At 42.1% G+C, this 27703-nt stretch overlaps 1 protein-coding gene across 1 annotated transcript; it reads left to right on the top strand.

Moving 5' to 3' along the window:
- Positions 1-3417: 3417 nt before the first annotated feature.
- On the top strand, positions 3418-27703 carry wrnip1 (WRN helicase interacting protein 1). Its single transcript, XM_021613514.2, has 7 exons — positions 3418-4231; positions 14354-14548; positions 16752-17002; positions 22767-22990; positions 26321-26476; positions 26837-26916; positions 27168-27703. The coding sequence occupies exons 1-7, from the start codon at positions 3587-3589 to the stop codon at positions 27447-27449; spliced, it is 1833 nt and encodes a 610-aa protein (XP_021469189.2). The 5' UTR covers positions 3418-3586; the 3' UTR covers positions 27450-27703.

Raw genomic sequence — 27703 nt, forward strand, 5'->3', positions numbered from 1 at the left:
TCTTTCCATATCATATCACCAGGTTAACCAGGTTAATCCAGGTGACAGCTATGATCCCTTATTGATGTCACTTGTTAAATCCACTTCAAATCTGTGTAGATGAAGGGGAGGAGACAGGGTAAAAGAAGGATTTTACAATTGAGACATGGATTGTGTATGTGTAGTGTATGGGCAAGACAAAAGATTTAAGTGCCTCTGAACGGGGTATGGTAGTAGGTGCAGGGCACACCGGGTTTGAGTGTCAAGAACTGCAACACTGCTGGTTTTTCATCCTCAACAGTTTCCCATGTGTTTCAATAATGGTCCACCGCCCAAAGGAAATCCAGCCAACTTGACACAACTGTGGGAAGCATTGGAGGCAACATGGGCCAGCATCCCTGTGGGATGCTTTCGACACCTTGTAGAATCCATGCCCCAACTAATTGAGGCTGCTCTGAAAGCAAAAGGGGTGCAACTCAATATTAGGAAAGTGGTCCTCATGTTTTCTATAGTCAGTGTATAATATGCCTACCAAAGGAGGTTGGTGACACCTTAATTGGCGGGGGGGGGGGGGGGGGGGGGGGGGGGGAATCAGTGGAATGGTATCAAATAGCTGATGCCATTCCAAACAGCTGATTCCATTCCAAACAGCTGATTCCATTCCAAACAGATGATGCCATTCCAAATAGCTGATGCCATTCTAAATAGCTGATTCCATTCCAAACAGATGATGCCATTCCAAACAGATGACTCCATTCCAAACAGATGATGCCATTCCAAACAGCTGATTCCATTCCAAACAGATGATGCCATTCCAAACAGCTGATTCCATTCCAAACAGATGATGCCATTCCAAACAGCTGATTCCATTCCAAACAGATGATGCCATTCCAAACAGCTGATTCCATTCCAAACAGATGATGCCATTCCAAACAGCTGATTCCATTCCAAACAGATGATGCCATTCCAAATAGCTGATTCCATTCCAAACAGATGATGCCATTCCAAATAGCTGATGCCATTCCAAATAGCTGATTCCATTCCAAACAGATGATGCCATTCCAAACAGATGATTCCATTCCAAACAGATGATTCCATTCCAAACAGATGATGCCATTCCAAATAGCTGATGCCATTCCAAACAGATGATGCCATTCCAAACAGATGATGCCATTCCAAACAGCTGATTCCATTCCAAACAGATGATGCCATTCCAAACAGATGATGCCATTCCAAACAGATGATGCCATTCCAAACAGCTGATTCCATTCCAAACAGATGATGCCATTCCAAATAGCTGATGCCATTCTAAATAGCTGATTCCATTCCAAACAGATGATGCCATTCCAAACAGATGATTCCATTCCAAACAGATGATGCCATTCCAAACAGCTGATTCCATTCCAAACAGATGATGCCATTCCAAACAGCTGATTCCATTCCAAACAGATGATGCCATTCCAAACAGCTGATTCCATTCCAAACAGATGATGCCATTCCAAACAGCTGATTCCATTCCAAACAGATGATGCCATTCCAAATAGCTGATTCCATTCCAAACAGATGATGCCATTCCAAATAGCTGATGCCATTCCAAATAGCTGATGCCATTCCAAACAGATGATGCCATTCCAAATAGCTGATGCCATTCCAAATAGCTGATTCCATTCCAAACAGATGATGCCATTCTAAATAGCTGATTACATTCCAAACAGATGATGCCATTCCAAATAGCTGATGCCATTCCAAACAGATGATGCCATTCCAAACAGATGATGCCATTCCAAACAGCTGATTCCATTCCAAACAGATGATGCCATTCCAAACAGATGATGCCATTCCAAACAGATGATGCCATTCCAAACAGCTGATTCCATTCCAAACAGATGATGCCATTCCAAATAGCTGATGCCATTCTAAATAGCTGATTCCATTCCAAACAGATGATGCCATTCCAAACAGATGATTCCATTCCAAACAGATGATGCCATTCCAAACAGCTGATTCCATTCCAAACAGATGATGCCATTCCAAACAGCTGATTCCATTCCAAACAGATGATGCCATTCCAAACAGCTGATTCCATTCCAAACAGATGATGCCATTCCAAACAGCTGATTCCATTCCAAACAGATGATGCCATTCCAAATAGCTGATTCCATTCCAAACAGATGATGCCATTCCAAATAGCTGATGCCATTCCAAATAGCTGATGCCATTCCAAACAGATGATGCCATTCCAAATAGATGATGCCATTCCAAATAGCTGATTCCATTCCAAACAGATGATGCCATTCCAAATAGCTGATGCCATTCCAAATAGCTGATTCCATTCCAAACAGATGATGCCATTCTAAATAACTGATTCCATTCCAAACAGATGATGCCATTCCAAACAGATGATGCCATTCCAAACAGATGATGTCATTCCAAACAGCTGATGCCATTCCAAACAGCTGATTCCATTCCAAACAGATGATGCCATTCCAAATAGCTGATGCCATTCTAAATAGCTGATTCCATTCCAAACAGATGATGCCATTCCAAACAGCTGATTCCATTCCAAACAGATGATGCCATTCCAAACAGCTGATTCCATTCCAAACAGATGATGCCATTCCAAACAGCTGATGCCATTCCAAACAGATGATGCCATTCCAAATAGATGATGCCATTCCAAATAGCTGATTCCATTCCAAACAGATGATGCCATTCCAAATAGCTGATGCCATTCCAAATAGCTGATTCCATTCCAAACAGATGATGCCATTCTAAATAGCTGATTCCATTCCAAATAGCTGATTCCATTCCAAACTGATGATGCCATTCCAAATAGCTGATGCCATTCCAAACAGCTGATGCCATTCCAAATAGCTGATTCCATTCCAAACAGATGATAGCATTCCAAATAGCTGATGCCATTCCAAATAGCTGATTCCATTCCAAACTGATGATGCCATTCCAAATAGCTGATGCCATTCCAAACAGCTGATGCCATTCCATTCGCTCTGTTCTAGACATTATTATGAGCCATCCTGGTCTCCACCCTCTCCAGGTAGTAGAAGAAGGCCAGCTTGGCTACGTTGTTCTGGCTTTCAGCAAGCTGGCAGACCCCAACTATGGTGGGCCCTCTCTGTCCTCCTCTGCAGAGGGACCTCTGGTGCCTGTCTCTCATGGCTGCTGGGCGTCTTGTCTGAGCTGAAGAGAGGAAATACAGACAGTCAGACATGCATGCAGGCTATGTTACTCCTGGCAAGAGATGTTGATATACATTTGGATAATGGAGAAAATGAGAATTGATTTATTCCATCTGTCACCTGTTCCATTGCATCTTTGTTTGTAAAACTGAAGTGGCTTAATTGATTTATCGACTGTAGCCCAGAAGCCCACTATCTGCAGACCATAAACTACAAATCCCATAATGCTTCAAATAAATTCTGACCCCGTCCTAGGCAGACAGAAATGGTTCACATGCTGCAAGTGAACACAAATCTTAAGTGTTCTTTTTCATTTTTTAAACTGCTATAATAAATGTAAAATATTATATTTTTATAAAGTGTCGGTGTTATGGTCACGTGGTGAGGTCAAGTTTAGCGGGAAAGAAAACATGGCGAGCGAAGTAGAAGGTAGCGTTGCGGAGCCAGTACAATGTCCCGTTTGTTTTAAGGATTTCGCGGCGTCAGAAATCAATGCCCATCTGGACAGATGTTTGTTAAACAATGACAGTTGTCCGACATCAACCAGTAAAGAAATGAACGGACCACCTCTCAAGAAACCTCGCATTTCTAGCGAAGCGTCTAGTCCAACAGTCAATACGACAGAGTCGTCAGAGGCGAGGAAAAGTACCACGCCGCCCTCTCCGATTTTCAGGATGTTTCAGACCAACATAAATAAGGGTCCAGTTCAAAGTGAACGAAATACATTTTTATCGAATAAACCGATTGCCAGCACTGCTGTCAGCAAAGGAACGAAACGTCATTCACCGGACGAGATGGGGACAGGTAAGGCGATGGGACAGTTTTGCATCGAGCCCCCTGCATCGAACACACTGATAAAGACCCCGCGTGATACAACACCTGTGCGCGCACTGCTGAATATCGATAAGCCACTGGCGGATAAACTGCGACCAACAACGCTAGAGGAATATTTCGGCCAAAACAAAGTAGTAGGAGAACACACCCTTCTCAGGTCGCTGTTGGATTCTCAGGAGATACCGTCATTGATCCTATGGGGACCACCTGGATGTGGGAAGGTATGGTGTTCTACTTTGTAAACATATACATATAATCTAGATTGTATTTCCATGTTCTAAACGAAAGTAACACGTGAGTGATGATGAAGTTTGTGACTGACAATCAGAAGTTGTCATATGCTGAGGCAGTGAAGAAAGTAAAGGAAGATGGGTCAAGGGGGAGAGATCCTGAGAGGTGTGGTGTGAGTAGTCGATCTGTACCAGTACGGAGGGATAAACCAAGTGATATGTTTCAAGTAAGACTGTAATTCTGGCATTTATAACAATGGTTATCAACTGTCCTGCAGGGATGGAACATAAATTGCAGAAAATAGAGGTTGTGGTGGCAGCTGCAGAGAGGTATTTGGGTGTGCGAGGTTTGATGTCAGAAGAGGTACAGAGTGTGTTATGTGGTGGTGGCTCATACTTTCAGGCTGTTGGCCTGAAGTAGGACTAAATAGATTTAACCCTTGTGTGGTGTTCATGTTTTTGTTATTCACCCAATGTTCGCGGGTCTGATGGACCCAAAACATTATTCGGTTTTTAAACAATACAGCCATAACAATTTATGTAAAATTACTTAATACTTAGATGTTGACTTGCATCAATTACAAGCAATACACCGTCATTGTAAATTAGAATTTGTTCTTAATTGACTTGCCTAGTTAAAGGTTAAATGTAAAAAATATTGACAGCATAGTTAATATTTGCCATTTACCTCTGCTAGGTAAAATGTATCAATTAAAGCGCTATCATTATTTTAAAAATAAAATGTGATTTTTTTAAAAACAAATTAAGGCTGGTCTACACACCACATGAGGGACAGAGTTTTGCTGTGTGTGTGTGTTGCAAATGTATTTCTTGCACTTGATGCATGTGTACTGTGTCTTCCTGTCCTTGGGTCCACGCACATCACAGCGCTTCTTCATGTTGCTACCGGCTGCAATCTAGAATGATGAAAACACTTTCAATTTTACTAACATCGAATTTTACTAACATCTCACTCACATATATAGTTACAGCAGGCCAAGGTAGAAGAGTCAAATCACATCAAATCAAATTTTATTTGTCACATACACATGGTTAGCAGATGTTAATGCAAATGTAGCAAAATGCTTGTGCTTCTAGTTCTGACCATGCAGGAATATCTAACCTCTAACAATTTCACAACAACTACCTTATACACACACAAGTGTAAAGGAATGTATGAGAATATGTACATAAAAATATATTTGATTGCGTGATGGCCGAACGGCATAGGCAAGATGCAGTAGATGGTATAGAGTACAGTATATACATATGAGATGAGTAATGTAGGGTATGTAAGCATTATATAAAGTGGCATTGTTTAAAGTGGCTAGTGATACATTTATTACATCAATTTTTCCATTATTAAAGTGGCTAGAGTTGAGTCAGTATGTTGGCAGCAGCCACTCAATGTTAGTGATGGCTGTTTAACAGTCTGATGGCCTTGAGATAGATTCTGTTTTTCAGTCTCTTGGTCCCCGCTTTGATGCACCTGTACTGACCTCGCCTTCTGGATGATAGTGGGGTGAACAGGCAGTGGCTTGGGTGGTTGTTGTCCTTGATCTTTTTGGCCTTCCTGTGACATTGGGTGGTGTAGGTGTCTTGGAGGGTAGGTAGTTTGCCCCCGGTGATGCGTTGTGTAGACCTCACTACCCTCTAGAGAGCCTTGCGGTTATGGGCGGAGCAGTTGCTGTACCAGGCGGTGATACAGCCTGACAGGATTCTCTCGATTGTGCATCTGTAAAAGTTTGTGAGTGTTTTTGGTGACAAGCCAAATTTCTTCAGCCTCCTGAAGTTGAAGAGGCGCCTCTGTGCCTTCTTCACCACGCTGTCTGTGTGGGTGGACCATTTCAGTTTGTCTGTGATGTGTACGCTGAGGAACTTATAACTTTCCACCTTCTCCACTACTGTCCCGTCAATGTGGATAGGGGGCTGCTCCCTCTGCTGTTTCCTGAAGTCCACGATCATCTCCTTAGTTTTGTTGACGTTGAGTGTGAGGTTATTTTCCTGACACCACACTCCGAGGGCCCTCGCCTCCTTCCTGTAGGCCGTTTCGTCGTTGTTGGTAATCAAGCCTACCACTAGTGTCGGCTGCAAACTTGATTGAGTTGGAGGCGTGCATGGCCACGCAGTCATGGGTGAACAGGGAGTACAGGAGAGGGCTGAGAACGCACCCTTGTGGGGCCCCAGTGTTGAGGATCAGCGGGGTGGAGATGTTGTTACCTACCCTCACCACCAGTTGCACAGGGCGGGGTCGAGACCCAGGGTCTCGAGCTTAATGACAATTTTGTAGGGTACTATGGTGTTAAATGCTGAGCTGTAATCGATGAACAGCATTTTTACTAGAGGTCGACCAATTATGATTTTTCAACGCCGATACCGATTATTGGAGGACCAAAAAAAAACGATACCGATTAATCAGCCGTTTTTGATTTTTTTTTAAAATGTGTAATAATGACAATTACAACAATACTGAATGAACACTTATTTTAACTTAATATAATACATCAATAAAATCAATTTAGCTTCAAATAAATAATGAAACATGTTCAATTTGGTTTAAATAATTCAAAAACAAAGTGTTGGAGAAGAAAGTAAAATTGCAATATGTGCCATGTAAAAAAGCTAACGTTTAAGTTCCTTGCTCAGAACATGAGAACATATGAAAGCTGGTGTTTCCTTTTAACATGAGTCTTCAATATTCCCATGTAAGAAGTTTTAGGTTGTAGTTATTGTAGAAATTATAGGACTATGTCTCTATACCATTTGTATTTCATATACCTTTGACTATTGGATGTTCTTATAGGCACTTTAGTATTGCCAGTGTAACAGTATAGCTTCCGTCCTTCTCCTCGCCCCTACCTGGGCTCGAACAAGGAACACATCGACAACAGCCACCCTCGAAGTGTCGTTACCCTTCGCTCCACAAAAGCTGCGGCTCTTGCAGAGCAAGTGGAACAACTACTTCAAGGTCTCAGAGTGAGTGACATCAAATCAAATGTATTTATATAGCCCTTCTTACATCAGCTGATATATCAAAGTGCTGTATAGAAACCCAGCCTAAAACCCCAAACAGCAAGCAATGCAGGTGTAGAAGCACGGTGGCTAGGAAAAACTCCCTAGAAAGGCCAAAACCTAGGAAGAAACCTAGAGAGGAACCAGGCTATGAGGGGTGGCCAGTCCTTTTCTGGCTGTGCCGGGTGGAGATTATAACAGAACATGGCCAAAATGTTCATAAATGACCAGCATGGTCAAATAATAATAATCACAGTAGTTGTCGAGGGTGCAGAAATACTCTAGATATCGACTCTTTTCTCTGTATATAACAATGATGTTGCTCTTGCTGCGGGCGATTCGCTGATCCACCTCTACGCAGACGACACCATTCTGTATACTTTTGGCCCTTCCTTGGACACTGTACTATCTAACCTCCAAACGAGCTTCAACACTCCTTCCGTGGCCTCCAACTGCTCTTAAACGCTAGTAAAACCAAATGCATGCATCACCACCCTGGATGGTTCCGACCTAGAATATGTGGACATCTATAAGTACCTAGGTGTCTGGCTAGACTGTAAACTCTCCTTCCAGACTCATATCAAACATCTCCAATCTAAAATCAAATCTAGAGTCGGCTTTCTATTCCGCAACAAAAGCCTCCTTCACTCACGCTGCCAAACTTACCCTAGTAAAACTGACTATCCTACCGATCCTCGACTTCGGCGATGTCATCTACAAAATAGGTTCCAATACTCTACTCAGCAAACTGGATGCAGTTTATCACAGTGCCATCCGTTTTGTTACTAAAGCACCTTATACCACCCACCACTGCGACCTGTATGCTCTAGTCGGCTGGTCCTCGCTACATATTCGTCGCCAGACCCACTGGCTCCAGGTCATCTACAAGTAAAGGTAGGTAAAGCTCTGCCTTATCTCAGTTCACTGGTCACGATGGCAACACCCACCCGTAGCACGCGCTCCGGCAGGTGTATCTCACTGATCATCCCTAAAGCCAACACCTAATTTGGCCGCCTTTCCTTCCAGTTCTCTGCTGCCTGTGACTGGAACGATTTGCAAAAAAATATATATATATATAACAGACTGACCCTAGCCCCCCGACGCATAAATACTGGAAGTCCCTGTTGGAAGTCCTGATGAACCATGTCCAGATAAAATGTCCGGAGTGAAAAAGTTGAATGGAAAAAAAGTTGAGTGAGGGAAAAATTATAAATATAAACGTTAATTAAAAAGTAAAAACCGTAAAGTTGTCAGGTAGCAAAGGTTGGCAACAGACCGCACAGCAGCACGTAAACAAGTCTGCAAGTTGTGACCGGAAATGACGCTATGACGCTCCCTGTCTAGAGCCACCTGTTTCCATCACCGATTGAAACGCTATCAGCGCGCACCCCACTAACTAGCTAGCCATTTCACATCAGTTACACCAGCCTAATCTTGGGAGTTGATAGGCTTGAAGTCATAAACAGCTCAATGCTTGAAGCACAGCAAAGAGCTGCTGGCAAACGCACCAAAGTGCTGTTTGACTGAATACTTTCGAGCCTGCTGCTGCCTACCACCGTTCAGTCAGACTGCTATATCAAATCATAGACTTAATTATAACATAATAACACACAGAAATACGAGACTTAGGTCATTAGTATGGTCAAATCCGGAAACTATAATTTCGAAAACAAAACGTTTATTCTTTCAGTGAAATACGGAACCGTTCTGTATTTTATCTAATGGGTGGCATGCCTAAATCTAAATATTGCTGTAACATTGTACAACCTTCAATGTTAATTCTGGCAAATTAATCACGGTCTTTGTTAGGAATAAATTGTCTTCACACAGTTAGCAATGAGCCAGGTGGCCCAAACTGCTGCATATACTGCTTGCACGGAACGCAAGAGAAGTGACAATTTCCCAAGTTAAAATAAATTAATGTTAGCAGGCAATATTAACTAAATATGCAGGTTTAAAAATATATACACTTGTGTATTGATTTTAAGAAAGGCATTGATGTTTATGGTTAGGTACACATTGGTGCAAAGACAGTGCTTTGTTCATGAATGCGCTTGTTAAATGATCATCCGTTTGGCGAAGTAGGCCTCGATTCGATGAGAAATTAACAGGCACCGCATCGATTATATGCAACGCAGGACACGCTTGATAAACTATCATCAACCATGTGTAGTTAACTAGTGATTATGTTAAGATTGATTGTTTTTTATAAGATAAGTTTAATGCTAGCTAGCATCTTACCTTGAGTTCTTGCTGCACTCGCGTAACAGGTAGTCAGCCTGCCACACAGGCTCCTCGTGGAGTGCAATGTAAGGCAGGTGGTTAGAGCGTTGGACTAGTAACTGGAAGGTTGCAAGATCAAATCCCCGAGCTGACAAGGAACAAATCTGTCGTTCTGCCCCTGAACAGGCAGTTAACCCACCATTCCTAGGCCGCCATTGAAAATAAGAATTTGTTCTTAACTTGAAGAATACCCGTAGGCGGCTACATTGCGCAAGTTGTCACCTGATGCTCCCAGAGAGATTCTCGCGTAAAATACAGAGGTAGCCATTACTCCAATCGGTCCTACTGAAAAACTAATTGTCCCGATGGATATATTATCGAATAGATATTTGAAAAACACCTTGAGGATTGATTATAAACAACATATGCCATGTTTCTGTCGATATTATGGAGCTAATTTGGAATATTTTTCGCAGTTTTCGTGACTGCAATTTCCGGGCGATTTCTCAGCCAAACGGGAAGAACAAACGGAGCTATTTCGCCTACAAAAATAATATTTTTGGAAAAAAGGAACATTTGCAATCTAACTGGGAGTCTCGTGAGTGAAAACATCCGAAGCTCATCAAAGGTAAACGATTTAATTTGATTGCTTTTCTGATTTCCGTGACCAAGTTACCTGCTGCTAGTTGGACAAAATGCTATGCTAGGCTAGCTATGCTAGGCTATCGTCTAGCTTTGGCTGTAAAGCATATTTTGAAAATCTGAGATGACAGAGTGATTATCAAAAGGCTAAGCTGTGTCTCAATATATTTCACTTGTGATTTTCATGAATAGGAATATTTTTTAGTAATATTTATGTCCGTTGCGTAATGCTAATTAGTGTCAGATGATGACAACGGTCCCGTTCACGGGATGGGGTGTCACTAGAGGTTAAAATAAGTGTTAATTCAGTATTGTTGTAATTGTCATTATTACAAATACATTTTTTTATATCGGCCGATTCATCGGTATCGGCTTTTTTGGTCCTCCAATAATCGGTATCGGCGTTGAAAAATCATAATCGGTCGACCTCTAATCTATATCCACAGTAAAACGAGTCCTATATCGACATAACCTGAAAGGCCGCTCAGCAAGGAAGAAGCCACTGCGCCAAAACCGCCATAAAAAAGCCTACTGTTTGCAGCTGCACATGGGGACAAATATTATACTTTTTGGAGAAATGTCCTCTGGTCTGATGAAACAAAAATAGAACTGTTTGGCTATAATGTCCATTGTTATGTTTGGAGGAAAACGGGGGAGACTTGCAAGCCAAAGAACACCATCCCAACCGTGAAGCATGGGGGTGGCAGCATCATGTTATGGGGGTGGCAGCATCATGTTGTGGGGGTGCTTTGCTGCAGGAGGGACTGGTGCACTTCACAAAATAGATGGCATCATGAGGAAAGAAAATTATGTGGATATATTGAAGCAACATCTCAAGACATCAGTCAAGAAGTTAAAGCTTGGTCGCAAATGGGTCTTCCAAATGGACTATGACCCCAAGCATATTTCCAAAGTTGTGGCAAAGTTGTTGGCTTAAGGACAACAAAGTCAAGGTATTGGAGTGGCCATCACAACGCCCTGACCTCAATCCTATAGAAAACTTGTGAGCAGAACTTAAAAAGCATGTGAGAGCAAGGAGGCCAACAAACCTGACTCAACCTGACTCACCAGCTCTGTCACGAGGAATTGGCCAAAATTCACCCAACTTGGAAGGCTACCCAAAATGTTTTACCCAAGTTAAACAATTTAAAGTCAATGCTAACAAATACTAATTGATTGTATGTAAACTTCTGACCCACTGGGAATGTGGGGGTGGCTTATTGTCAGTCTCATCCTCTTCATCCAACTCCCTGTCAGACTCCGAATTGACAGGGACAAAATTCATGATTTTCCAAAGTGGAAGATGCTTCTTTCACACTAGCTTCTCTCTGCTAAAAAAATTCTAAGGCCCTCTGAGCAGAGATACTTTTTGCCATACTGATTGATTGTGTTAAGTAGCCACATATGCAAAGCTATTTATTTGTTGTGTCCCTCCCCCAATTTGCACCTGGTTGGGGTAGAGTGTGGGGAAATAATATTTATAAATTAAAATAATATATTGTAATAACATTGCATGTTCTCACAAGACATTGTGTAGTTTCACACACTACAAAGGGTAAAGAGTGAGAAAAGAGGGCGACAGGCAGGGAAACAGACAGGTTCTTGGTGCTATGTTGAAACAGCAGGCCCAGGGAGGAGGAAAACAGATTGAAGGCACACAGCAAACATTTTTGTTTAATTTTTACTTTTATTACCGTCAGGTCCAGTGGACCTGAACACCACATATGTAATATAAATGTGTAGGGGAGTGCACAGTGTGAAAATGTATTATTTTACATGTTCTTCACAGAAATTTAGCCAAGGTCAATGAGTCTCAGTTTGAAAAAAGTATTAATTGTATCATTTTTCTTTTAGTAAACATTGAAAATGGGCCCACAGACCCAAACACCACACAGGGGTTAAATAGTGGAGTATGATATATATATATATTCTTTTTTTTGTGAGTGCTGTGTTAGATGGTAGGGTATTTAAAAAATATGCTTTTTTTCAGCAAAGTATTATGGAGTTGTATTCCAGTCTGGTAGGTGACGGGAATGCAACATTTATTGGATGCCAACCGCAGGTGGAACTGACAACAGCAGCAACAGCAACTTCCCATATCAGCATCAGCGCTGTTTTTTTTTTTTTAGACCAGACCAATTAGTGTTACTCAGTTGCAGCTTGTTAGAAAAATAATCTATAAAGCAGACAAATATTGATTTCAACCAACCATCCCCCTGAGGTCGTCGTTGCTCAAGAACACGAGACCCCTGTGGGCAGGGAAGACCTTGCAGCAGCCTTGGAATGTAACAATAGGGCATATGCCCAGTGCCTACATAACGTTAAGCCTAAAGATAAGGCCATTTCTGCAGTTTTTTGATGATGATTGACTGAGTTCATGTGATTATTGCAATGCCCACGGATGGCAGTCACATAATTGGAACTGCTTGAAATTCTCCCATTAGGCCTAGATACTGTATAGTGACTGGCTGGAGTCTTGCGTTATCTGCACTGTTAACGCCATAATAGGCCAGCTACCTCTGACTTGACTGGCCACCAAAACAGCATGCCTCTTAACACTTTCCCTTTCTCGCTGACTCTCTTTGTCAGCCCCCTGGTGTCATGGGTCAGTTTTCATGAGATTTATGGAGCTGGACTCCAGGATTTACAGTGGAGGCTAGATTTATGAATCTGTCTTCAGGGTGTTCTAGGCAGGGACCAGGGGACTTGGTTCCATCTGTGGATTATAGGGACTGGAAAATGCATTATAGGCCTATAAAATACAGATGGAAATGCTGTGACAGTGGCACGCAGCAGGATCAGTAGATGCATGATTTTAGGTGCCTGCCTGCATTCCCAAGGATTTAATGAAGAAAAATAAGTTTCACATAGGGCCCCACACATAAGAGGGAATCATGTTATGTACAGTGCCTTGCAAAAGTATTCGGCCCCCTTGAACTTTGAAGTTTAAAGCCGGATTTGGATACAAAAAGATTTCCCAAGCTTTAAACATCCCAAGGAGCACTGTGCAAGCGATAATATTGAAATGGAAGGAGTATCAGACCACTGCAAATCTACCAAGACCTGGCCGTCCCTCTAAACTTTCAGCTCATACAAGGAGAAGACTGATCAGAGATGCAGCCAAGAGGCCCATGATCACTCTGGATGAACTGCAGAGATCTACAGCTGAGGTGGGAGACTCTGTCCATAGGACAACAATCAGTCGTATATTGCACAAAGCTGGCCTTTATGGAAGAGTGGCAAGAAGAAAGCCATTTCTTAAAGATATCCATAAAAAGTGTCGTTTAAAGTTTGCCACAAGCCACCTGGGAGACACACCAAACATGTGGAAGAAGGTGCTCTGGTCAGATGAAACCAAAATTGAACTTTTTGGCAACAATGCAAAACGTAATGTTTGGCGTAAAAGCAACACAGCTGAACACACCATCCCCACTGTCAAACATGGTGGTGGCAGCATCATGGTTTGGGCCTGCTTTTCTTCAGCAGGGACAGGGAAGATGGTTAAAATTGATGGGAAGATGGATGGAGCCAAATATAGGACCATTCTGGAAGAAAACCTGATGGAGTCTGCAAAAGACCTGAGACTGGGACGGAGATTTGTCTTCCAACAAGACAATGATCCAAAACATAAAGCAAAATCTACAATGGAATGGTTCAAAAATAAACATATCCAGGTGTTAGAATGGCCAAGTCAAAGTCCAGACCTGAATCCAATCGAGAATCTGTGGAAAGAACTGAAAACTGCTGTTCACAAATGCTCTCCATCCAACCTCACTGAGCTCGAGCTGTTTTGCAAGGAGGAATGGGAACAAATTTCAGTCTCTCGATGTGCAAAACTGATAGAGACATACCCCAAGCGACTTACAGCTGTAATCGCAGCAAAAGGTGGTGCTACAAAGTATTTTTTCAGTTTTTGATTTGTTAAAAAAGTTTGAAATATCCAATAAATGTCGTTCCACTTCATGATTGTGTCCCACTTGTTGTTGATTCTTCACAAAAAAATACAGTTTTATATATTTATGTTTGAAGCCTGAAATGTGGCAAAAGGTCGCAAAGTTCAAGGGGGCCGAATACTTTCGCAAGGCACTGTATCTATCTTCATCATTAGTAGTAATCATATTTTGAACGAGAAGTATTCACAGGTACTCGCTTTCTTCAGATGGATAAGAATTCTAAGAATTAGATATGGTGTCACTATGAACTCTTACGTTTATGTATCTCTGTCCTTCCTTCCAGACCACCCTGGCCCACATCATAGCCAGCGGCAATAAGAAGAGGGGCACGGCCCGCTTCGTTTCTCTCTCTGCCACCAGCACATCCACCAATGAGGTGCGAGAGGTCATTAAGCAGGCCCAGAATGAGTTAAAACTGATGAAGAGGAAGACCATCCTCTTTATAGATGAGATCCATCGCTTCAACAAGTCACAACAGGTAATAACAACCAAAGTGCTCCAGCCAATGAGAAGAATTGGGCTCAGGTTTCAGCCAATAATAATGACAAAAGGTAAAGGGTATCACTCCAAGATGCAAATTCCAAAGATGACATTTATTTTTATGAAAATGTGTAGGTCTAATTTCACTCATCTTATGTCTTATCACATTTTTCATAATGAGTAGTGTACTCCATGGAGTTGTAGGCCAAATTATTTAGTTGCCCTTGCCTAGCTACAGCCACACATTTGTCAGAAATCTCTGTACACTTATGATTGGCTATCATGCTAGTCTGTCTGCGCGGTCTCAACCACACAAGTATAGGAATGTCCATCTCATGATCCCAAAATAAAGACTTAATTCCCTCAAACAATACCCATTATCCACCCTCTTTGTATCTACCACAGATTCTTGGAAAGATTCATAGATTTTTAGAGTAGCATCTCAATCAGATTCCCTGAAGCCATTTGAGAGATTGTTTGCATAATTCTACTATTAGAATATGGTATCACATCACCTAACTAGCCAAGATAACACCTCAGATTTATGTTGAATGTTAGTGGCCATTCTTTTCTTTCACAACTCCACACCATTGTGTAACAGTACCCACACACCATTGTAGTAACAATGGTGTGTACTTAATCTGCCTCTGTGGTCCGCATCCCTGACACAAATCGACTAAAACATATTTACTTCTAAATGTAACATAATGGACTAGTGCTGAATGATTAACTGAAATTTCTGTTATTTTTTTTGTTTTTTTGACAACTAATTTAGTTCAAATATATGAATTCTATTTCGTTCTGTTTTTCAAGAGATAAATCAGATCCAGCCTGAACTGTCCGATGTAGTTGTAGTTTCCAACAGGCCAATATTCTACATAGTTTAGCACAGAAAACATGGTTTTTAACTACAATGAGCATAATGCATTGAGCCAACTACTTGTATGTGGCAGACACAGAGACGGAGAGAAGAGACATAAGAGCGCTCGATCAAGAGCGATCAAGAGTAGTTGCTTCGCAATCTCTACTTCTCAATACATGATCTAAGTGATTTATATTTGGAATTTAGCAGTCAAAAGTATACCTTTAGTAAGAACTACTGAGATAGTGATTTTGTCAGACAGCGTAGGCATCAGCTCTATAGAGATGAGATGATGACTTGGAATGAAATAAAGTCATCAAATGTATTATACTATTTTATTAAAGTAATGTGAGTAAATGATGGTTAGTAAGTGATAAGCAGTAAGAGCAGTGACTACCATCATGGGGCTTTTATTAATTATCTTATTCTTATTCTGTGTTACAGCATTCAACCCACATAATGCATGGTTGCACGGTTAATGCACGGTTAATGTCTTTAAAAAAAGTTATAATCGAACCGAAACCGAACCAACCTCATAAAGAACTAATCGCTCAGCACTATAATGGACAGATGGGTTTTGATAGAAAACCCGATCTGAAATAATTGCTTCGTACAGCATGCCACAATTGTTTTAATATACCTACAAAGCTTAACAAACTATAGTAACAATAACATAGTAAACAAGTATCACTCTGAAAATAGCAATAAATATCCTTATCAGTTACTGTCTTCATTTTGTGTAGTATAATATGAAGGACTCACTGTGGCACAGGACGACCCTTTTATAGGGGAGGCAGGGTAGCCTAGTGGTTAGAGCGTTGGACTAGTAACCGGAAGGTTGCAAGTGCAAATCCCTGAGCTGACAAGGTACAAATCTGTCGCTCTGCCCCTGATCAGACAGCTAACCCACTGTTCCTAGGCCGTCATTGAAAATAAGAATATGTTCTTAACTGACTTGCCTGGTTAAATAAAGGTAAAATAAAAATAAAATAAATATTGTGTCTGTGTAAATTCTGATAACAATTAACAGGCAGTTAGAGCCAGGGCCAACTCTCTACACTGTGCTCGGGCTAAAGCGGTGCTAAGAGGGAAAACATAGCCATCATAGCGCATGCGTGAGATAGATTTGTATTTTAATCATGTACCCTATATTGCTTTTACACAGCTACCCTATTAAACCAATGTACAGTGAGGTATAGTGCCAATGGTATTTCATGCATAGGTAATCAAAGCCCTGTGACTCACCCTTGATATTGAACCTCTTTTGGGATGCTCAACACCTTCTTCTCTTTTCTTCCCATGTCTCTCTTCACTCTCTTTCTATGTCTCTTGTATGTAGGATACCTTCCTCCCTCATGTGGAGTGTGGGACAGTGACTCTGATCGGGGCAACCACGGAGAACCCTTCGTTCCAGGTGAACGCGGCTCTGCTTAGCAGGTGCAGGGTCCTGGTTCTGGACAAGCTGTCTGTGGAGGCAATGGGGTCGATCCTGCTCAGGGCCGTCGCTATGCTGGGGATCAGTGTACTGGGAGAAGATCTCAACGACCGCATAGATCAAGACGAGTTAGACCCAACCAAGCTCAGATCAGAGTAAGTAGCTCATACCCCCTCCTCTCGGAATGAGCGCCTTGTTATCACGGAACTTGCCATGTAGACACGTCATCCTTAAGTCTGAGATTCCTGAACCCTGATTGGTCGAGGGGGACGTCCTCTCTCTACTCTGTGCCCACCTTAAAATGTTTTCCTTTAGGTCATTTATGGCCTGGCAGGCCTGACTATAGGCAGACAGCCCTGGCAGTTGTGTTCTCTCTCTTTCTCTTTTTCTCTCTCCTTTCTCTCCTCTCTCTCTCTCACTCACTCGCTCGCTCTCCTTTCTCTCTCTTTCTCTGAGAAAATATCCTTTCTATTTTATTCAGCTTTGTTCAATTATATTCTTCATATTATAAAATAATATACTATAATGCCATGGAATTCTAAGCAAATCTTGTCTGCTAAATGAACTAGTAACCTCCTTTATCTATTTCTCTCTCTGTTGACAGATGGAGGGGAGTGTGTCGGTATAGCCTAGCCTGTTTAAGTGAGACAGCTGTTAACTGCTGGCAGCAGATGAGGGCTAAGTTTTAACAGTGTACCAGATTCATGGCAGAAAGCCTTCATGGTCAACATGGGTGTAATTGAGTGGTGGTGGTGATTGAGCTAACATTAGATGTTATATTTGTGTTTAAAGATCTTGGTACAGGTGCAAACCATGGAGTGAAATGCTCTTTGGTTGTGTAAAGATCTTTACGCTCAGGTAGACCAACCCTTTCTATTACATCACATCTTTACATCCTATCTTGTTCTGTCAAATTTATCAAACTATACATTTGTTCCAAGGAACATTTTAAACCAGACATTTTCCACACTGCATCAGCAAAAAATGGTCTCAGCCCTGGCTTTCCTCTCTCACCCCTATCAAATTAAAAAGGGGCTATCGTCTTGTCTGGAGTCCAAGCCAAGGGAGGAGACAGGCATGTTTGGCTGTATGTTTCACAGGAAGGTCCCACTGGGACAGCTAGATGAGACTAGTTTAGTATGTGCCCTCCCTTATCACCCTCCTCACATCATTTAATTGTATGCCAAAAGTCATGAATAGAATTGAAAGGTTGGTAGGATATCCAATGAGCTGTTGGTGTCACATAGCTATGGCATGCGGTTCAGATGTCACACTTAGTGGCTTAAATGTCAACATTTAAACAGTATATTTTATTCATCTACCCACAGGTATTTACTATATAGATCTATTGTTTCATTTAGGCTCATGGATCAGAATCAGCACACTGGTACCTAGGGCTGTGGCGGTCACAAAATGTTGTCAGTTTGTGATTGTCAAGCAAATAACTGCCAGGTACCAGTATGGATCAGCACACTGGTACCTAGGGCTGTGGCGGTCACAAAATGTTGTCAGTTTGTGATTGTCAAGCAAATAACTGCCAGGTACCAGTATGGATTCCACATGTAGCCTACAAGCCGCTGATGCAGAACTTTGAAACATCTACATTTTTAAAAGTCTAATAAATCCATGCCTACACCTTCACAATATAACATTTTTTTATTTTATTTTAGACAGGTCTAAAGAAACATGTAGTCTATTTCAGAAGAACAGAATAGGATACTCAGAGATGTCCTTATGTTAGGTCCTGATCTGGCTATGCCATATGGCTGTGGGCTACACTAGTTCATTTAGCAGACAATATTTGCTTTGAATTTCGTGGCATTATTTTAGATTTTATAGTATGAAGAATGCAATTGAACAAAGCTGTATAAAATAGAAACGATTTGAGGGAGTGCACACATGCGGCTATTCTGTGTTGTGGTTATCAAAGAAATAGGTTCTCCTATATGCTTAATTTAGAGGTATTAATGTAACTTTAGTTGTTCTACAAACATTGGGTTATATTTTTAGATTTGCAATACATTCTAAGACTGCATGATGTGACTAATGATGATATGAAAAAAGTTGCTTGAAAGGCATGAGCTCTGCTTAGTTTTTTGCACCGGCTGTACACACTTCAACAGTCTCTCATTCACAATTTGACAAGCACTTGATAATGCCTCAAATGTCCTGGCGGCATCCCCTTTGTGTGGATGTAATGCCCCCTAAAAAATCCCATGGCTGTTGTGCCTTTGGGCTAAATATAATACTTATAATTCCCTTCTCCCTGAGTGCTGCGCCCTCCGAAGCGCCTCACTCACATGGCTCTCCATCACCTGATCGGGTCTTTCCCACAAGCTAAAAGTGAAGACCGACACATCGGGACGCAACTGCGCATGTCCTTATCCAATTCCGAGGTGTCCACATTTACTGTCCACATTTACTTTTCGTCAGCCAACAAGATGAGTAGGCCTAACGAACAGAAAAAGCACTAGCCTATGTCAATCTACTATCCCCCATAGTCCCAAAGTTGATATATTCTGTGCAATAAATAATTATTCCAAACATAGTCTGGGACAGTTGTGGGACGTGATTGATCCCAAATGAATACAACCATTAGCATAAAAAAAAAATCATTTTTACGCAATGAGGCTGATGCCACAGATCAGAACATTTAGCTTAAAATGTTGATAAACTATTAGGCTATTTCTTCACATTCTAATTGCAGCAATGTGCACACGGCAGTAGGCTGTAAGAGCGAATGTTCTATTAGCGGGAAAACACCATTATCAACAGTGACCGCAAATGCAATTATGCATGTTTCTTGCCTCACGCTAGGCATCATTCAAAAGTGATAATATATCATTCACAAGTGATCGGCTAATATTGTCACCCATCAGACAATTCTTTATTGAATCTTGTCTTTACATAAACCAAATAATATGTGTGTGATATTTGTTTTGATTTAGAATGGACCATTATCATGTCTCGAGATAGATGTATGCACTTAATGATACGGTCACCGTAACGGTAACCCTACCGGTACCTCAAATGATTAGAAAGATGAACTTCATAAATCAACTTGATAGATGATTACACATGTCGACTAGAATATATGCCAAATTAAATGGACAAATTTAGTTATGATTAGGTTTCTGGAGGCCACTCAATAAACTGAAATTCTAGTCAAGAATGATGCGTTTTTCAGGTGGCAAGTCCCTGGCATGGTGGGTTAGGTTTGAGTTATGTGGATCAGTATTAAGGGGGTCGGTATCGGTAACAAGAGACGTTTACATGTCCTGACCCACTTGGAGCTGGTGGAGGGTGTTTGCATCGCCCCGGGGACCAGGGGCCAAGTTCCACTCTCCCCGTTAGTTCTCATGTTGTCACAGGACTGTCGGCTCAACACTGTCCTGACTGTCTAACCTGACACCCAGACCAGAAGAACACTCAGGCTAACTTCTCTCCAGCTCCTGCAATGATATTATCACCCAGGCCAAGTCCAATAAAGATGCTCCCCTGCTGACTCCATAATGTGGTTTTTGGTAAGGGGTTGTTTATTTGTCACCTTAGTGGCCAATAGGGCTGTGAATTGCCAGAGCTCTCACATTACGATATTATCACAATACTTAGGTGCCGAAGCAATATGTATTACGATTCTATATGTATTGCGATTCAGTAATGTAATTTTATTTTGGTGCCGGGTTCAGCCAACTAGCGCAAAAATAATATTGTGATATTGTCAAAACAATACGATATACAGTGCCTTGCGAAAGTATTCGGCCCCCTTGAACTTTGCGACCTTTTGCCACATTTCAGGTTTCAAACATAAAGATATAAAACTATTTTTTTGTGAAGAATCAACAACAAGTGGGACATAATCATGAAGTGGAACGACATTTATTGGATATTTCAAACTTTTTTAACAAAACAAAAACTGAAAAATTGGGCGTGCAAAATTATTCAGGCCCCTTAAGTTAATACTTTGTAGCGCCACCTTTTGCTGCGATTACAGCTGTAAGTCGCTTGGGGTATGTCTCTATCAGTTTTGCACATCGAGAGACTGAAATTTTTTCCCATTCCTCCTTGCAAAACAGCTCGAGCTCAGTGAGGTTGGATGGAGAGCATTTGTGAACAGCAGTTTTCAGTTCTTTCCACAGATTCTCGATTGGATTCAGGTCTGGACTTTGACTTGGCCATTCTAACACCTGGATATGTTTATTTTTGAACCATTCCATTGTAGATTTTGCTTTATGTTTTGGATCATTGTCTTGTTGGAAGACAAATCTCCGTCCCAGTCTCAGGTCTTTTGCAGACTCCATCAGGTTTTCTTCCAGAATGGTCCTATATTTGGCTCCATCCATCTTCCCATCAATTTTAACCATCTTCCCTGTCCCTGCTGAAGAAAAGCAGGCCCAAACCATGATGCTGCCACCACCATGTTTGACAGTGGGGAAGGTGTGTTCAGCTGTGTTGCTTTTACGCCAAACATAACGTTTTGCATTGTTGCCAAAAAGTTCAATTTTGGTTTCATCTGACCAGAGCACCTTCTTCCACATGTTTGGTGTGTCTCCCAGGTAGCTTGTGGCAAACTTTAAACAACACTTTTTATGGATATCTTTAAGAAATGGCTTTCTTCTTGCCACTCTTCCATAAAGGCCAGATTTGTGCAATAAACGACTGATTGTTGTCCTATGGACAGAGTCTCCCACCTCAGCTGTAGATCTCTGCAGTTCATCCAGAGTGATCATGGGCCTCTTGGCTGCATCTCTGATCAGTCTTCTCCTTGTATGAGCTGAAAGTTTAGAGGGACGGCCAGGTCTTGGTAGATTTGCAGTGGTCTGATACTCCTTCCATTTCAATATTATCGCTTGCACAGTGCTCCTTGGGATGTTTAAAACTTGGGAAATCTTTTTGTATCCATATCCGGCTTTAAACTTCTTCACAACAGTATCTCGGACCTGCCTGGTGTGTTCCTTGTTCTTCATGATGCTCTCTGCGCTTTTAACGGACCTCTGAGACTATCACAGTGCAGGTGCATTTATACGGAGACTTGATTACACACAGGTGGATTGTATTTATCATCATTAGTCATTTAGGTCAACATTGGATCATTCAGAGATCCTCACTGAACTTCTGGAGAGAGTTTGCTGCACTGAAAGTAAAGGGGCTGAATAATTTTGCACGCCCAATTTTTCAGTTTTTGTTTTGTTTAAAAAGTTTTAAATATCCAATAAATCTCGTTCCACTTCATGATTGTGTCCCACTTGTTGTTGATTCTTCACAAAAAAATACAGTTTTATATCTTTATGTTTGAAGCCTGAAATGTGGCAAAAGGTTGCAAAGTTCAAGGGGGCCGAATACTTTCGCAAGGCACTGTATCTGCCTGATATGTAACTATCACATTTTTCTTTGGTTCATTTTTTTGGTTCCATCACTAGTGGCCAAGTCGATCAAGTCTCTGTTGTGTACTTGTTTTAGAGATGGGATTATTTGAGAACGACACATGGTATTAGATCAGACGCTGGTACAAGGACACTGCCCATCATGCCTTGGCTAAATTGAAGAGTGCCCCTCGTGTGGGTCTGATTTATGTCACCATACATGGAGGGGGGGCCTGCCCCTGTGAGAGGGTCTCGAAGTGTGGCGTCGTACCGGTTGCTTTTCATCAGGGTCAACCATTTGGATCTGGGGATGAACGATTAGGTAGTTGGCTGGGAGATCTGGAGGATCATCCAAAAACCATAGCACCCTGTTTGCAGGAGTCAAATTCTGAGCAGCAAGGTCTCTATTTGATGTTGGATGAAAACGCTTCTATGTGCAGTATAGCAAAAAGACACAGTTGTCACTTTTCTCTGTGCCATTTAGGCCTAATATAATCGGAGCTAAACATTTCTTATTTGTTATTATTGAATGCGTTTCTGTTTTCATGTTTTGTAGACCAAAGGTCTATATTGAGCAGAAGGCTCTGGACACCATAGGACACCTGTGTGACGGCGACGCCCGGGCGGGGCTCAACGGACTCCAGCTGGCTGTCCAGGCCCGGGTGGGTGCAGCCCGCCCTGGCCAATCAGGATCTGGCAGTACCTCACGTGACATTGTGGTGCAGGAGGAGCATGTGAAGGAGGGCCTTCAGAGGTCCCATATCCTCTACGACAAAGCAGGTGAGTCCAATGGTTCAATAGAAAAGAGTATAGAAGTCGCACACCTATCATACTAACATGTGCATGGAGAAAAACTGTACACTAAATTGAATCTCCAGCCTACTGATGATCTTGATGCTCCTCAATGGTTCAACCATAACATTAGAGTACATTATTTTCAATTGATTCAGCTGTAGTCAGTGGACATTTGACATTTTTCTAGGATGTTCTTTTACACTGCCCCTCACTGGACTGACAGACATTTAAAAATTTAGATGACAAATGATGTTACTTGTCATGATTCAATTTGATAATTACAGAGTGGTGACATCCTGTCTGGTTGGCTCCACAGCAGCAGCCCAGAGATAATAACCCAAGCAGCCTGTCTGTCAGCTCATGGGAATGGACCTGTGAATAGTTTAGGTGTATTTCAGAGGTCTCTTGTGAAATGGTGAATGTGCTGGTCCTATTGGTAGAGCTAACTTCCCCTTTGCTCTGAGTCTGAGATATGCAGCCAGATCCAGCCAAAGAACACTTTGCCCTCTAATACGTACAGTAGACGCTTTCAATATGCCCTACATTAGCTGACTCAGGCCAGACGGCTAGCGCTAATTAGGTTAAAACCCTCAGACAGTGACTGTACAAGTGATGTCACTGTGGTGCCAGCCTGCCAAGTGCTATTGTGGCTCACTGCCCTTGATTGATGCTTTAGAAGCATGGACTGGTTGTTGTCAGTGTCATCTTACTGGAATCAATGAATATCCAGAATATGTTAGTCAGAGGACACTTAGGAGATTGATAGACTCCTTGGTGTGGTCGTAGAGTATGTAGTACCCGTCATAACTCTTATATTATGTGCATTAGTTTCTGAAAAGTGAAGGTGAAGGGACTTGATCCCAGTCTATTTTAACCTCTGGTTCTCAGCTTTACTTTTTCTGTCAACCTCAGTGGAGGATGGGTAGAGGAGTCTTCTCAACATTTCTGGTATTTTCCCTCTCAACACTTCCCTGTCAAACTTCTCAGGATTTTACTAGTAAATGGATCAACCACTTCAAACATGCCATAGAGTGTATGGCTCTTTTGCAAATGAGAGGATAAATGGGTTTTTGGGGGGATCCTGGGGACCCTTTGACTCTGACTGCTGCTGCCAACACACCACCAGGGACAGAGGGCTGTCTGCCATGGGCTTGAAAAGTTTGTGCCAGCTGGCGTGGCAATTTATTATGAGACCCCCTGAGCTCCATCATCCTCCATGGCCTGGTTGATTTACAGGACGCCTGCCTTGTTTCCATGTGTCCTATTTTGGGTGCTGAAGGAGGCCTCCAGGTGGATGAAGCCTTATCCAAAATAGCTGTGTCAACACACTAATGCCTCGGGAGGTGGGCTAATGCCTCGGGAGGTGGGATGGGATATGGAGGGTTGAGGTGGGGGAGTTATCCATCGTGGAGAGACGTGAAAGAGGGACCACCTGAGTGACAAATGAGACACAGGTTCGAATTAGGACGGCTGTCTCATAATGGGACATTGCCCATTGCCCACTGGAAGCAAGGGATAGACCCTCACTAGCCAGGTCCCAGACCTGTTTAGTGCTGTCTTGTCATCTCATATGGTCATTGTCACGCCTTACAATGATGCTAAGACGGGTCAAACAGACAGGACCAGGCTAGAACATCACCGCAATGGTGGGTTAATTGGTCTGGTGAGACTGAGGCCTCCAGAGAGAATCCAGAACCTAATTAAGCATATGGGGTTAAAGGAGCTAGCCAAATTTAAAATCTAACTGGAATTTCCTCTGAAGATGCCCCAGAAATGATTAATGTACATCAACTATACAGCAGGAACACAAATATAGACTAGACCCAACCCAGCAGCCTCTTAACTGTTATGTCAACTAGCTAGACATCCAGGATAGATGGTTTTGCCAGCTATAGGCCTAACTCTACATTTACTCTATTTAATGTTTTGTCATTAAAAAAACAGTGATGAAATTCATTCACATCATTGCATGTAGACTAATCTCAGTTACCCGGAAGTAAAATTATTTTGCGAAAGTTTGTCATTTCCTGTTTTACATCTGGAAGGGAATGCCGATAACAATTGTGATTACCTTTTGTGTAAAGGAAGGAAGCAAAGTCTCCTCACTCGCAAACGAAAACCATTATCCTCACACAGGCTTGACAACCCACGCACCAGTTTAAGCTCACCGCCTTTGCCCAATCCTGATTTCTCCAAATAATCCATGCCAAAAACCCCAAACCAGGAACTACTGCTGCTTGTGGTCGCATTCTACGTGAGCCTTGACAGATTCCCGTTGTTTCATGTTCATGAGAATCTGTCCACAAGAGATGACATGTAGACCTCCATCACTATTTTGTTGTGTGAACTGAACCTGATGCTGCTCTATTAAGTTTTGTTAGTGTGAATGATATTTTGATGAAGCAATTTTTTTATCTATGAAACTAAAAACAAATGACTTGTGTCAAGCAGGCATTGGTCGGGATTTGTTTCTAAGCCCTCTACAGTTAACCAGTAACTTTTGTGTATTATTCTTTGCCTTGGAAAGCCGCCAGTGAAGCTCTGGCCAATTTAGGCCTCATGTCACTCTGAGTAGCAACTATCTCTGATTGATGGATGGAATGTGGGTGTGGACTGGAGGTAGATGGATGGATCACTAGGGATCAGAAGAAGAAAATACTTTCTTTTTTTTCTCTTACAAATAGGCTACTTTGAGCATTTGATTGAATTTTGACAGGAGAGCCAGATGGGGCAAGGGTTTGTACTTTTAGGACTATTTCATTGTTTACATTGTGCCCCGAAAAATCATAATAGTATTTGAACCCAGGTCTGCCAGTCCAGGGAGAAACATTATAAGAAACATACTGCCTTATGTGTAACTAAAACAAGACAATCATTTGTATTATTTATATATTTTTGGATCCCTTATTTTTCTTCATCCCCACCCCACCTTAACCCCTCCCCTCCCCTCATTTTGTCCACTACATTATAGGTACACTACATGACCAAAAGTATGTGGACACCAACTCCTCGAAACGTCTCATTCCAAAAATCATGGGCATTAATATGAGGGTGCCAAGTTGAAAGTCACTGAGTTCTTCAGTAATTCTACAGCCATTCTACTGCCAATTTTTGTCTATGGGGATTGCATGTGTGTGTGCTTGATTTTATACACCTGTCAGCAACGGGTGTGGCTGAAATAGCTGAATCCACTAATTTGAAGGGGCGTCCACATACTTTTGTATATAGTGTATTTCTATGCATTTCTATTTCTCTCTAGATCTTATGGTCATTTTCCCACCCATCCAACCCTACTTTGTTGTTTGTTACATAAAGGTGAGGAGCACTATAACTGCATCTCAGCGCTGCACAAATCAATGAGGGGCTCCCACGAGAACGCTTCCCTCTACTGGCTGGGCCGCATGCTGGAGGGAGGAGAGGACCCCTTGTACGTGGCTCGCAGACTAGTCCGCTTCTCTAGTGAAGACGTGGGTGTGTGATGCGTCTCTGTTTACATCAAACCATTGTTTTAATCAGTTATTGACCCAATTACATGAACCATTGCATTGGCGCAACCTCAGAAAACACTGTAAGGAGGAGAATGTGCTTTTTATAAAAACATGTTGGTCAAGCACTAATTACCTGTACCAAACTATTATGTCAACAACCATGATCTAGCGTCTTTGGTATCATCCCAGACTAATCTTATTTTTGCCCTGACATTTGTATGCAGAGTCTATTTTCTGTTGGTCTGCACCTGTCAGAGCCATGGAAGGAGTCTTCCCTTACAACTCAAAGGCCTAGACAAGGTTTTGGTGTGTTCTGACTGGATGTCCTGTCCCTTTTGTTCAGGTATGGCAGATCCCTCTGCCCTTCCTCAGGCTGTATCTGCCTTCCAGGCCTGCCACTTCATCGGGATGCCAGAGTGTGAGGTGAGACTTAAATCTTGTCACCAAGGGCAACCAAGAGTTGTCCTTACATCTGCCTCTGTTAAATATCAGCTCTTTGTTATGTTGTGGATACAATAAAGAGAGACATTGGATTTTACCTGAGGAACTCCTTATTTTCTGACCATGGTATTCGGTATGCCTTTTGATATTTGGCCATATCAAAATGCTAATAAAGGTAATTCTCCCTCTACTCCCTTTCCTCCCCTCGCTCCTTCCTTCCCTCCCACCCTCAGGTGATCTTGGCTCAGTGTGTGGTGTACCTGGCCAGGGCTCCTAAGTCGGTAGAAATCTACAAGGCGTACGGTAACGTGAAGGCCAGTCTGAGGAACCATAAGGGCCCCCTACCCTCTGTTCCCCTGCACCTTCGCAACGCCCCCACCAAGCTCATGAAGGACCTGGGCTACGCTGAGGGCTACAAGTACAACCCTGCCTTCAGTGCCCCTGTGGAGCAGGACTACCTGCCTGAGGAGCTCCGAGGAATGGACTTCTTCACCTGGAACCCCTCTGACCTATAACCTTTGAGGTTGACCCATGACCTCTGGCATCTGAGGTGAAGGTTACTGTGAGGGTTATAATGCTAAAGATCAATTTTTGTGCTATGAGGACCTCTGAAAATGCTGCTGGATCTAACACAAATAGAACACTTAAGTATAAGACCAATTTTGAGTTCAATGATATCACTTTGTTAAATAAATGTAATCTTGTATTGTAGATTGTTACCATTATGTTGATATATTTTGTTCAATAGACTTATAAATAAACAGAGGGA

The sequence above is a fragment of the Oncorhynchus mykiss genome, chromosome 8 (assembly GCF_013265735.2).
Source record: "Oncorhynchus mykiss isolate Arlee chromosome 8, USDA_OmykA_1.1, whole genome shotgun sequence".
Classification (NCBI taxonomy): domain Eukaryota; kingdom Metazoa; phylum Chordata; class Actinopteri; order Salmoniformes; family Salmonidae; genus Oncorhynchus; species Oncorhynchus mykiss.

Coding starts and splice junctions, on each gene's coding strand:
- wrnip1 (XM_021613514.2), top strand. CDS start 3,587: ATGGCGAGCGAAGTAGAAGGTAGCGTTGCGGAGCCAGTACAATGTCCC. Junction 22,991..26,320: donor TATCCTCTACGACAAAGCAG/GTGAGTCCAATG, acceptor TGTTACATAAAG/GTGAGGAGCACTATAACTGC. Junction 26,917..27,167: donor TCGGGATGCCAGAGTGTGAG/GTGAGACTTAAA, acceptor TCCCACCCTCAG/GTGATCTTGGCTCAGTGTGT.